Raw genomic sequence first — 13,278 nt, 5'->3', positions numbered from 1 at the left:
TTAGAATTCGGTCCGAGAAATTTATAACCAATCAATTTGCAACTTTTTCGCAAGAAATTTAAAACAAGCACTATTTAGACGCTAACATCCTGCCACGGCTCTTCAGTCCTTATTCCTTCAACTTTGTGTTTACCGCAGTAGAGCCTTATGAATTTTAATCGACATTAACCGGCCAGTGTTTTTACACAGAAAATTTAATGCGAAAAATGTTACCTCAGCCAGGGTTTGAACCTGGACTTCCCTACTCTCTAGGTGGGTGTCTCACCAATTCGACCACTGAGGCATGTGAGGAATTGGTGAGACACCCGTCTAGAGAGTACGGAAGCCCAGGTTCAAACCCTGGCTGAGATAACATTTTTCGCAGTAAATTTTCTATATTAAAACACTGGTCGCTTAATGTCGACTAAACAACGCTCGATTATTGTTATCTATTACTGGTAACTTAAAGAGATTTCTCTCGAGCAAATGTTTTAGTAGAAGTAAATAAAAATGGGGTAGACTTACAGAAACGTGATTTCAACGTATCTCATTTGTTTAACTAAATTTTTTCTGGGTGTACTCATCCAATGTCAAACAAGGATGAAATGATACACCGAGGCACTCGAGTGACGTTTCCGAACGCGGCTTGAGTAAGCCAGAACGAGGGTAATTTCTCTGCCCTGATCTCGATAAATTGGATTTCGATAATGTTGGGATAAACGCGGCATTCGATTGACATTTAACGATCGTTGCGTAGAGTGATGGGCAGAATGGTTGCGATACTTTTTTTTTAGTGAGTTTAGAAACGCGTATTTAGATTCAGGTTTATGTTCCAAAACACTTTTTCTTCGAGGAAAATTTTACTTGAGAAATAGATCGAAAACGCTCAAAGCGGTTTCGGAATGGCCGATCGGGTAAAATATTCCTCGGAGAAGGTTTTGGAACGCAATATAAAAAGAGTGTCGCAACCATTCTGTCTATCACTGTACAGGAATTTGCGGATTCGTGAATCTTTTAAACACCATAATTGCAAAATGTTCGCCCGAGTATCGTGCTCTCTTATTTCTAAGACTCTCGAGGTACAACGTCCCGTTTTCTCCCGGTAGAAATTCGGCGGACCCGCCGCGCCGGCGGCGAGATTTTCGTGAGGGAATCGGAAGATTCTCTCGCAGTATCGGAATTAACGGGGAACAAAAGGCAAGGCGGGGGGGTGCGCGCGCGGCCGTTAAACGCCAGTCGAAGCGAGAGCACGCCGAGGAATAATACGTACAATGGCGCGCTTAGACGGCAGCAGGCAAGCAATTCTGAAGATTAAACCCGGCCATATCTGTAATTGACTCCCCGGCACATCCTTGGGCTTTTCATTATTCAGCCGCGCGCTGAAGGAGCGAGCAAACCGGGGAGAGAGACTTTTCCAGCCTCTCCCGTCGCGATTTCCAAGAGCCACTGTCCCGGTGCTCTCCGATTAATGTTCTTCTCCGCGGGAGGCGGACGCCTTTGATCTTTTTCTTTTCCACCCAACTGCGACGCGCGACTGTACGCTTTCTCGGATTTCCGTCGTCCGCTAATCGCAACGTGACTAGTTCTGTTCCCTCCTTCTATATTTCCTACCCCGAACAGGTCTTTCGTTCGCAAACGAACAATCGACAATTTGTAGCGATTTGTGTCGTCGCGATTCAGTTTACGCGCTCTCGGTGAAGTCGGTAACGTCGGTAACGTACGTCAGTCACGCCAGTGACGCTTGCAAGCGCCACGTTGCGTCAGAAATGTGAGAAGGAAATTCCCCCACCACTGCCTGGTCGACGACGACCACGACCAAGATGACGAAGACGTCTCTTAAATAAAAATTTCACAATTCGGACTTTGCATTGCAATATCTCCACTCATGGGGCACGTAGGAGAAAAATAAAAACACTTTTATTATGCAAATTGAACCCAAGCTATCGATTGAGCGCACTTAGAAGTTCATCGAATCAGCCGTTGTTGAGATCCGAAAATCTGTGGGCCTGTCAACTCGCGAACTCGCGCAAACTACACGGCCGGTCTCGCGCGCGCGGTTCTAGCTGCGCTTATACTTGGCGCGAGACACTACCGTGTCTCGTGATAGTTAGAATTGTTCGCGATCGGCCGCGAGGCCCGGCGTAATACGTTCGCGCGCGCAATGTCGGCGCGTCTGCCACGAGGGTTCATACATTTTTACGAGAGGTTTTACGAGCTTTCATATCGGGGCTGCAGGTACGCGAGTACACGCGAGGCTACGTCATCACGTTTTCGCCGCTCTCGATATCCAGTGACATGTCGTTTAACAAAATTCACAAGCGGCGTGCACGGTGCGCGCGAGAGAGAGCATCGAATTTCGATATTCTCTCCCGGCGCGGGGCGGCTCGCCCTTTGTCTCTCGCGCTCGCCGAACCGCCGCTCTCTCCAGGAGACGGACACGCGGCGGTGCGGCGCGTCGACAGCGCCAGGTCTGGTTTTAAAGCCACCCGTCCGGTGTTTTTCCTGTGTTACAGGTGCCAGGAGTGTCCCGTGGTGAAGCCTACGTTCCTCTGCGGAAGCGACAATCGCACGTACAGCTCGCCGTGCCGTCTCGAGTACCACAACTGCATTCACCACACCTCCGTCCACATCGCCTGCAAAGGTTTTTGCCCGTGCAAAGGTAAGGGATACGTTTGTTCTACGCGCGAGTCGAGCTTAAACCGAAACGCTGATTTAATCCGGGCGCCTGAAGGGCGAGGGAGAACTCTAGCGAGGTTCAGATTATCTTAAAAAGGCACGTACCATTGATATGGCGACTCTTTGGCTGCAAACGTTTGTGCGATGCAATTCTTTTTATTACATGTCAGTATCTCTTTAGTACATTATTAGATTCGTATTTCTATTCTTTCACGATATTAATGGTCATTTTATAGCTAAATGATTCTCTCAAAGAAATGATCTTGCAACTGCAGCAATAATTTTCTAGGTACGAAAAAATAACTGAGACATATAAATGAATAGCCAGTATTGCGAAATCGCATATGTTTTGCATTTAATCGATTTAAATAACAAACATAATTTCTATCTCAACTGTTAGCGAATGTGAAGAAGAAAGTCTTTCTGTGACGCCCATCCACTATAACGTTTGATTGTGATACATAAACAGTTATATTTCTTACAAAGATTGTTCTAGTTGGTACCGAAATTCATTTTTATCAAAGGCGAATGATTAATGTTTAGTCATGAAACCTAAGCTGTCCAGAAGATTGCACTAGAATGTTGGTGTTATAAATTTTGTAGACTACACGGAGAGAATTTTCTCGTAAAATTTATCCTGAAAATCACGTAATCGTGGAACAACATGGCATTTCGAAGAATTTTATGAGAGTTTTTTGAAATTTTACCATACGTTTTACTAGTAATTATACTTAGCACATTTTACTAGTAAAATGTATGGTAAAATTTAAAGAAACTCTCATAAAATTCTTCGAAATGCATTTTGTCCCATGATTACATAATTTTCAGGGTACACTTTAAAAGAAAATTCTCTCCGTGTACAAACAATTTTCTAACAGATACACAAAATAGTGATAAAGTTTTGTTGCGACACCTAGAAATCTGCCTGCGTTCGTAAGATTCTTTTGAGTGATTCTTTTTAAATTTCTTATGAAATCTTTCTTTAAATTTGACACTTGTCGATGAAAAAGTGTTATTTTTGTCGTGCGAAGTAATTGTCGGTTTCTATAGTTCGTATATGTTTACATGTTCATGAAAGAGAGAGAGAGAGAGAGAGAGAGAGAGAGAGAGAGAGAGAGAGAGAGAGAGAGAGAGAGAGAGAGAGAGAGAGTTTTATAGGATTATGTTTGTTCGGTTGAAAAATTTCAATGTGTTTTTCAATTACATTTTCTACGAACCATAGCCAAACCATATTTGTATGATGCCAGTCGTAAAAAAGTTGATTAAAATATAAAAACTTCATTCCGCGAAAAATGCAACGTGATGAAAATGTTTGCTCAAACTGTATTTGTTCATTACGCGATTTAAAAAATCTTAATACGTGCGAGACGAAGAAGATGGGGGAAAGACGAGCCATTCGTTATTATGAAATTTTAATTCGTTGTAAAATTCGTGCACTAGAATTCTCTCTCCCAAGACAATATTAAATAAATAAGCTTACGATATTATTTCCGTTCAATAGAATTCGATACTGATAATTATTATTGCGGATGCGCAGGTCGCGCCGAATTATTAAAATTGTTAAAATAACCATTAATTAGGAGCCGTGAATCTAAACAATTCCCTCCTATATATACAAATTAGTGAATCTAATTAATGTATATCTAATTGTGTTTTCAAATGATAAACATCTTGCTGTTCCGCCGAACATAAAATTAACGTTCGAGCACGGTCGCGCGCAAGTAAAGCGATTCGAAGGGCTCTACAAATTGCGAATTGCGGCAGTTTCGATCGTCGCGACGACTTCTACAGCGTACGGTAAAATTTGACCGAATCGTTAACCGCGTTAGAAGCGAAAGCACAAGTCGGCGGCGGGTCTTGTAAAAAGCGAGTCTGCGATATTCAACGCGCGAGATCAATTTGTAAGCATATTCATGTTGGGATACACGTATGTATTGTAAGTTTCACAATGGTGTGAGGCCGCGTTTGCATCGCGCTCTGCGCCGCGACGACACGTGGACCTTCCATGAATATTCATAATTGGCGGTTAGAACAATAGCGCCGCTATTGGGCATACAACGCGTTGTACCTCGGTAAACGTTGAGCGAATCCTGAATCGTCGTCGAATCGACGGGGGAGAACGGGCAAGATCAGGACCGATTGAATTTGCGCACCGGCAATTTGTTATTTGCCCTCAACGTACATGTACGCGCAAGCGTACTTGCATCGCATTCTGGATATAGAAACGACGGGAAGGGGGAGGTGGGGGGGAGCGTATTAATATTAAAACGTACGTGTATGTATTTCCAGGAATTTCCGTAGTGTCCTTCATCGAAAATTTAAGCCGAGAAGTTGTGCAATATTCATAAAATAGAAGCTGGCAAATGTGGCGTTTAAAGTTTCAAAAGTAGATGTTTTTAAGGAATAAATGTATTCATGCTCGACACGTATAGGCAATTTTCACGTAGCTGTTATCGCTTTAATCAAATATAAAAGCGCGAAGGGGTCACTAAGATTCGCAATTACGATCGATAGTTAATGCAAACATAGAGAGATCCACCGTCGAGATTTTTAATTGCGCGTTTTGCAAAAATGCTAAATATACCTTAACGTGAATGTTTTAACGCGATATAGAACGTGGATGGAGCGCTTATTTCGTAGGAAATTTGTTTCGTGGAAGATTTAAAGCTACGCGGACGGCAATCTCTGGCCGGCGACGCTAATGTATGGCGAAGGGAAAAAAGGGCCCGGTATAAATTTCGCTCGGCGCTCGTTGATATTAATGAATATCAACGAGCGAAGCTCCAATCATCTAAATTTGCCGGGCCGCCGGTGTACGAGTGGTAATTGAATTTTATGAAATTGTATCGACGCGCGGCCGATCGCCCGGTGTCCCGCCGGAAAAATCATAACGATCGTCGATCGTGATGAAGTGCGCGCGGTAATTTCCAACGGCCACGGTTAATGAGTGGATTGATTCGTAAATACGATTGATTTCGAAGGCGGTTGCATTTTTATCAGCCATTCCGTAACGTCGCGCGCGTGCACGCGCATGCTGTTTTCATGTTTTAAACATTAATATGAGGCAATAAAATGTTATCGCGTTCACGATCGAGCGGCTCGCAACATACGTGCGGAATATCGATTATCAGGTGCGGTGCCGTTAGGACTATCATGTTCGCGGTTGGACGATCCACTGGAGATATCCGGCGGGCTTGATGAAAAATGACGTGCCGCTGCGCGAGATAAAATGTTTATGCGGGGATCAATCTCTCGTCAAGTTCTCGGCTGAATTAAATATCTGGCGAATACGATGCATAATTTCGACGGTCTGTCTCGATGCGAGGGCGAGAAATGTGTGTGTGTCTGTGTGTGTGTGTTGATGATGAAAGCGGCGTTAAACGTAAACGAGGTACAACGCTTCGGGACAAATCGACTGACTAAAGTTTAGGACTCTCCAATAATGAAAACCAAGGGAAGAACCGTGGCATGTGGGAGTCAAAAATATAATACGCAAATTAAAGCATGTGCAAGATGTTAAACTAAGATCGAAATTTACCAAAATTCGATAGACCTTTCGGTCCCCGCTTTGGGCCCTCTTTGGTATAAAGTGATAATAAATGAATTAACTCGAGTGGTGAACAACAGCCGATCTCTTTTGCAAAGTCGTATCTCGTTTCCTGTGGAGAAAGAACTATTTAAAAAAAGGTCGTATCTCGATTTTACGCAATTTTTGGGTTTTGTGCTTAAAGGGTCATTCCGCTTTAACGGCCCAAAAACTATGCTTATTTTTAACAATTTTTTTCACAATAAATAACACAGAAACATTTTTGTCATAATTAAAAAAATTTTTTAATTAAGCGTTTTCTACACCATTTAAATGGCGTGTCAACAAAGGTGCAAGTCTGCTACGTTGATGACTTTTATCGTTCAGACTTACCTGAAACAAAAATCAAAAAGATTCTTAATCTATATGAGTGTCGCTATGTCCCTAACCTCAGTTAAGAATTTTTATTAAAAAATAACAAGATGGTGCTAGTTTGAGAACACGTTTTGAAAAGTACTTTTTAATTTTGTGTTATTTAAGAGTGCCCTAATAAATCCCAAAAAGATTTATTTCATTATATGGTGTATTTACTGTGAAGAAAAATGGTTAAAGATAGGCATAGTTTTTGACCCGTTAAAGTGGAATGACCCCTTAAACGGGTCCAGGACGGGCGTTTAGGCGCCAGAAATTGCGTAAAATCGAGACAGACGTCTTGCGAAAGAGATCAGTCGAGATGCATCTTTCGCCGTTAATTCCAGTCGCGTCTTTCTACCTTTTGCCGTTGCGTCCCACTTCGAAGGCGAGCCCTCTTAAACACTCGGGTTTCCGCGCCGTAAAAATTTTCCTGTTTCTCTCGGCGGGGAAATTATTGATGTTCTCCACTTGGAGAACGGCGTCTCCCGCTCGCGTACGACGACGAGCCCCGGGGGCGCCTTCCGCGCGCACATCGCGCGGAAAAATCGTCCCCTTTTTCCGCGCGGACGGGGCGGCGGGAAGTGCCCTGGCGCTTAAAAGCGCAGTCGGCCTTTCGATTTCTGACATGCAATTTGTCGGCAGTCACGCTCGAGTTGATTCGGGCTAACGAACCAAGTATTTTCGACGCGTCGCGCCGCCGCGCCGGGACGAAATGTAATTTCGCCGCGACTTGCAATCAGCGTGTGCCGCGAGAAGAGTACATTAATCAGAGGTGAAATTTTGCAGTCGCCGATCTGCGAACGTACTCGAAGAAGACGCAGATGCAGAGGAAGAAGATGCTCATGGGCAAGATGGGCCGTAGCCACGACATCACCCTCACGCCCCGCGACTTCAATTACGATAATCATCACTACCAGTATCTCAAGTACACGAAACGCGGCAAGGTAAGTCATAATCGCTTCTTACGCCGTTGCCCCGCGCTGCAAACGACAGGGAAAAACATTACGCGGTGTCCGTGGAATCGCGATCGAGTTCCCGGGTGGAAATGCGTTTCTCCACTTGCCACGTTAGGTATTGTATTCTCTCGCGTAACCTTTTTTTTTTAAAAAAAAGGTAAAAATAGACGCCAAGTATAAGCGTCATCCAATCAAGAATTATGTAATTTAATTTTTTTTGATATATTTTGTTAGGAAAAATATATTTTTATTTTCTCTACAAAAGTAATGATATCATCAAATTGCGCCAATTGAAATGGATATTTATACAAACTAGATGCTTTATTATTTTTGATATCAAAATGTTTTGTCCGAACAATCGAGCGTAGGATTTTACCGAAAGAAATAAAGGAGACAATATTAATGAGACCAATTTTTAATACTTATTCAATAAAAATATAACGCAAACAACTTTTTAATACAGATAAATATTTTATTAAAAGATGGCCTTTTCTAGTTTAATAGTTGGATACATGTCGGTCCTGATTCACGACATTATTGTTTATTGAAAAAACTTGGCGCTGCTAAACCAAATGTTAATTGCACTTTTCCTCCTTCCTTACAAGCATGAAGCCTGTATTAGTAAGCAGTGTACATGATTTTGGTCAGCGGTTTACTCCTCGGAAGTTTCTTTTAAAATTTAGCCTGAAATCTAATATAATCGTGGGACAACGTGGCATTTTGACGAGCTTTTTAAAATTTTATTAATAAAACTTTTTTATTAGTGAAATGTATACTAACAGTAAGTGTAATTACTAATAAAATGTATGATAAAATTTTTAAAACTCTCATAAAATTCTTCGAAATGCCATGTTGTCCGATGATTACATGATTTTCAGAATAAATTTTAAGAGAACATTCTCTCCGTGTACATGAACTTTTATATTAATGTTAAATGAATTAATGTAAAATTCATACAATGGAGAAGTAACCACTTTTACCTTTTTTCTTGGCTGAAGTTAGTTCTAGACAGTATTTTTACCTCCTTAAATATTAATATTAGTAAGCGGGCCAAATCAAATGTCGAATCGTGACGATGCTTTTGGATACACAATTATTTTTGCAAGAGAGATTCTTGGACGAATATAGAAAGCAAAAATCGATTATAAATTGAACAGCTTGCTTTGATAAAAATAGAAATAAAATACCGCGCAAATTTGCCCAATATTATACAATATAAACGCGATATTATTTGTAGTTTGTGTAGCACATTTTTTATGTTTTTTTTACAAAAATTGAACGTGATTGAAATTACTAGAAACAATAAAGCGATTACGAGTATTGAAATAATACTTTCGAGTAATTGGACGCAAGAAACAATCATACTTTCCGCGGTGAATATTACATAATAGGCAGATTATTTGTACTGTAAGCTGTGATTTGTGTGCAAGATTGCAATTTTCAGCCGGGCAATGCGAGAGCATTTTCCTCGCATAGAACCCCATAAAAATGGATTACGGCGCACGCGCTATTTCAGAAGAAACACGAGTTCGTACTTTATAGCTTCGTGGTTTGTTCGTTATTCTTAACTCTTTACAGATTTGTGAAGTGGCTCGCCGGCAGTAGTACAGCTCTTTTAAATCTAGCTCGTACGTACATACGATACGTATCTTCTACGCGGTCGGAGTGAGCAGCGTCACCTTCAACAATTGTCCCATCTCCAGTAACTCGTCGGGAATATGTTGAAATTAGAAAGTGTTAATTAAATTCACCTGGCTGGAATTCACGGGTCGACCGAAATTTACGGCTGACGTTTGGATAGGCGCGCATTTATTCGCCGAAGAATTTCGGCGAGGGCGGAACCGGGGGCTGGCTCCACTCTCCGCGGCACGGAGTAGACGGAAGAGGATACAGATGTACTCGCTGTATTTTTGTTCGCGTTAAGAACAAAGAGTCTACATATCACGTTTACGGTACTAAAGCGAGGCGGGGCCCTCCCTCCGTGTAAATCACACAGCGCCGCGTTTCCCTAGGTCGCACTTTCACGGTGCGGCTCTCTCGCCCGTCGGCGATTATCGACCCGATCTCAGGAAAAGCGCTACTTTTGGCCCTCGAAATTACAAGGTCGCCAGGCGCAGATGTTAACCTAGGTTCGACCCCGATGAGACACTGTCCTCAACGACAGGCGAGAATTCCGATAACTGGCAATCGCGAACTGAATTGGTCATTTGTCAGAACGACGAATTCCGCTGCGGTGCCGACTTGAGGGGGAAAAAAAAAATCGCGATCGAGCATGTCCCGCGGTCGTGAAATTGTGAAAAGGCATCGCGCTTCGCGCCGTAAAGACAATTTAGCTCTTGCCTCGTGTTGCTCGGAATGGCCCTTTAAAGAAAAGTTAAAAAATTAATTGAATTATTGCACGTGTGGAGTTAAAACGTACGTGTGTAAGACAAATGGGAAAACAGAGCTTCTTCCTTTAGGAATCCTTTTAGAAACTTTTAGAAATTTGCAATCACAAACTTCTTTTTAATTCAAAAGTACAAAGTTGCGCATCGCAACATTTGTGAAACTCCCGTCGCCATCGCGATGGCAACAAATTAATATAAACAATGTAGAAATTACTATAACTACATAAGAGTACACACTTTCAAATAAGAAAAAGTTTGATTACATCCCGTAAGTAGTTTCTGAAAAACCCCCTGGCTTTCCTATTTTTCTATTCCCCTGCACTGTCTTAACACAGTTTGACATTCTCAGTTGTAAGACCACGCGAAAGCTTCTCGAACAACATTTGTTTCTTCCGAGGAGGAAACCGCTGACCAAAATCTTGTACACCAATGCCCACTAATGCCCAGTGGGCACTACTTTATCTTATTATTATTCTTTTATCTTATTTATGTTGTTTTATCTTATTTTATCTTTGTAATGCCCCAGCAAGGCCGAATGCCCAAACTAATGCCCCAAAAATGCCTAGTAATGCCCGAAATCTGTACACCGCAATGCCCTCAGCGGTTTCCTCCTCGGTTTCTTCTTGCACTGACGTCGCGTAAGGAGTCGAATTCGTTTTTCGCGTCGCGAACTCGTTCGTTCGAACGGAAAAGAAGGGTGAGCCCTTACTTAAATTTGATTTCGACTTTCCGTTTCCCCGCTTCGTGCCTGCGTGTCGCATGATAACGCAGAGGTGCGCACCGTTGCGGTACCGTTGCTTAAAAATTGATTCGTTCAAAATTTCTCGGCCGGGGAGTTTTATTGATACTGGCACGTAAAAGTGTAACTTTCCGCATCGCTGGTGCACATCCGAAGGGAACTTCCCGACTCTCTCGCTTTTTATTGACGTTAGAACGTACAATTACTTAAACTTGTACACAGCTGCTACTCAGTACAGAACGTTTTTCTCTTTCTCTCCCGGTCGATGCTAAGGCACTTATGCGTGTCACATTTAGTATTATTCACCTTCTTTTCGCGCTTCCTCCCGTTCTCGCGATCTTATGATCTCCCCGGGGGAATTTATGAACGCGGCCGCTTGCGCTAAAAAGCAACGTCCAATATTGTAGCTTCCATCGCCTGCAGCTCGTGCCGTATTCTTCATCCTGTTACCCGTGCATTACCGCTCCTATCCCGTTCGACGATAAATACAGGATGTATCTTAAACGTAAGTTTAAGAGGAGCTCTGTGTACAGATGTACAACGAGCAGGATTCTTGTATAAACTGGCGTGAAAAAAAAATCGCCGTATATTCTCTCGAGTGGGTTCTCAAGTGTTTACACTGAGCCGTCACTGTTAAAACTTATGTCGGGTGTATTTTTTAATGGGAAGTAGTTGTTTAATAAATACGACGCCTTTTTATTAGTATAAAATACTCGTGAATAAACATTCACATTTGCTGATAATGGACTGTATCTTACAATTTACTGTCTCGAGCTCTGGATGTGAAGTGAAGAAGACGGCGAGAGAGAAACCTAATCGAACTAATAACCGACCACTTAGACAATATAAACATTTTTGCGAGGGGCAAACCACTTGGGGCATTGTGGTGTACAGATTTGCGGCATTACTAGGCATTTTTAGCCATTAGTGGGTGTTACTTGACCTTGCTAGGGCATTATAAAGAATCTATAAAGATAAAATAAGATAAAACGAGATAAAATAAGTTAAAACGAGATAAATAAGATACAATAAGATAATGAGATAAAGTAGTATCCACTGAGTATTACCGTCGAATTTTAGTGCATTAGTAGACATTGGTGTGGTCACGTGATTTCGGTCAGCGGTTTTCCCCTCGAATATAAATTACACAATATAAGGCAGGAGAGCTTAGATCGAGATTCGCGGGGTTTAGGCTCGGAAACTAAGTTATTGAGATGCGAGGAGAGGAAACGCTTTTCGTTTGCTAGGGGTCGGTCGTGAAGAAGTCGCCAGCCGTCGTCCAAGTGTCATGGCGAGCATAGTGAAGCGAGCTGTACGTCGCGACTACAAATTAAATAAATATTCTATTCCTCGAAACACTTTGAAGCACGGTGGTAACCCACGTTACCACCTCAACTTCTTTACTTTTTGGCCATTTAATTTCTAGTTAACGCATTTAGGTCGGGTTTTTTGCATTTTTTGGATATCTTAGTAATAAAAGGACACAAAAAAAAGAATTGAGTAGTCTTTAACATTTATCGTTAAAATTTTATAAATAAACCAATATGAAAAGACAGTAATTTTTGGGGAAAAATTCATTATTGACCAAGATAATTTCTTGAAAACCTTGTACAAAAGGGTTTTCGGAGTCGCTCATTACGAATCTGATGTCAGATTTTCAAAATTCCAAATGGCCGACCCAAAATGGCGGATGCAAAGTGAATTGTTTAAGTTGTCCAGTTTTTCAGCAATTTTGTTTGACTACGTCAAACAAAAACTTCATCACGTCCGGGTCGTTAGCTCTGGGTAGTGCCAAGAGTGAGTAAATTATGTATGCTTCAAAGGATTAACCATTTAAATTACCGTAATACCCCACAATGAAGAATGGAGTGAGAATAAAATCACGCTAAACAATCGCGATGGTTGAGTTCCAATTTGTTCGAGGAATGGTACAAAAGTCAAGGAACGATATAAAGTAGTAAATTTTCGTGATTCCATATATCGGGAAATTAAATATACGCGATGCACCGAGAGATTTCGTCGAAATCGCAACGTTGAGAAGAAATCGATTCAGAGCTGTCGCTTCTTCTTAATAAAATCATTATGTAATTCTCACCATTCTCGATTACAAAATATTCAATTTGGGCGGCTTTAAATATAACTGTTGTTCCAGAATCGCCCCCGTCCCGATGAAATTTCAAGGTGCACTTCGCATTAAAATTAATTCCATCGCCATTCCGATATATTCGTTTCAGGAAAAACATGAGATTTATGCAGATAGTATATATTCGGCGGTGCCAGAATGCGTCCCGATACTGGGACAAATATGATCCCGTGACGTTTCCTAAAACGATTTTCGTGTTTTGCCGCGTATCAGCGTCACGCGACGGGCAGGGCCGCGCGTTACACGGCCGGGGCGAGAATTTTCCGAGAGCCCCGTGACAAATCGATCGGATCGAACGCGGTCCGATTGATTGGCACATTATTTTAATGGCGGTCTGCGTTATAGCCGGAGCGTGGAGCGTACCGGCGCGGAAGCCGCTCTAATTTATCTGGGTTCGCCCCCCTCCCCTCCCCCTGCGTGCCCCCCGCGCGACCCTGCCCAATTATCGCTACACGCCG

General features: G+C 42.2%; 1 protein-coding gene across 1 annotated transcript in view; it reads left to right on the top strand.

Moving 5' to 3' along the window:
• Nucleotides 1-13,278, top strand: part of LOC105558520 — a gene marked incomplete at its 5' end in the record, with an annotated part of 79,741 nt that overhangs the window by 45,387 nt on the left and 21,076 nt on the right. The window contains 2 exons of the mRNA XM_012006236.1: nucleotides 2,493-2,638; nucleotides 7,382-7,539. Coding sequence (XP_011861626.1) covers nucleotides 2,493-2,638; nucleotides 7,382-7,539 — 304 coding nt within the window. The remainder of the gene's footprint in view (nucleotides 1-2,492; nucleotides 2,639-7,381; nucleotides 7,540-13,278) is intronic.

This window comes from Vollenhovia emeryi, unplaced genomic scaffold (genome assembly GCF_000949405.1).
Source record: "Vollenhovia emeryi isolate VEMERY1.0 unplaced genomic scaffold, V.emery_V1.0 DF939337.1, whole genome shotgun sequence".
NCBI lineage: Eukaryota > Metazoa > Arthropoda > Insecta > Hymenoptera > Formicidae > Vollenhovia > Vollenhovia emeryi.
This window is presented reverse-complemented; position numbering and strand designations above follow the sequence as displayed.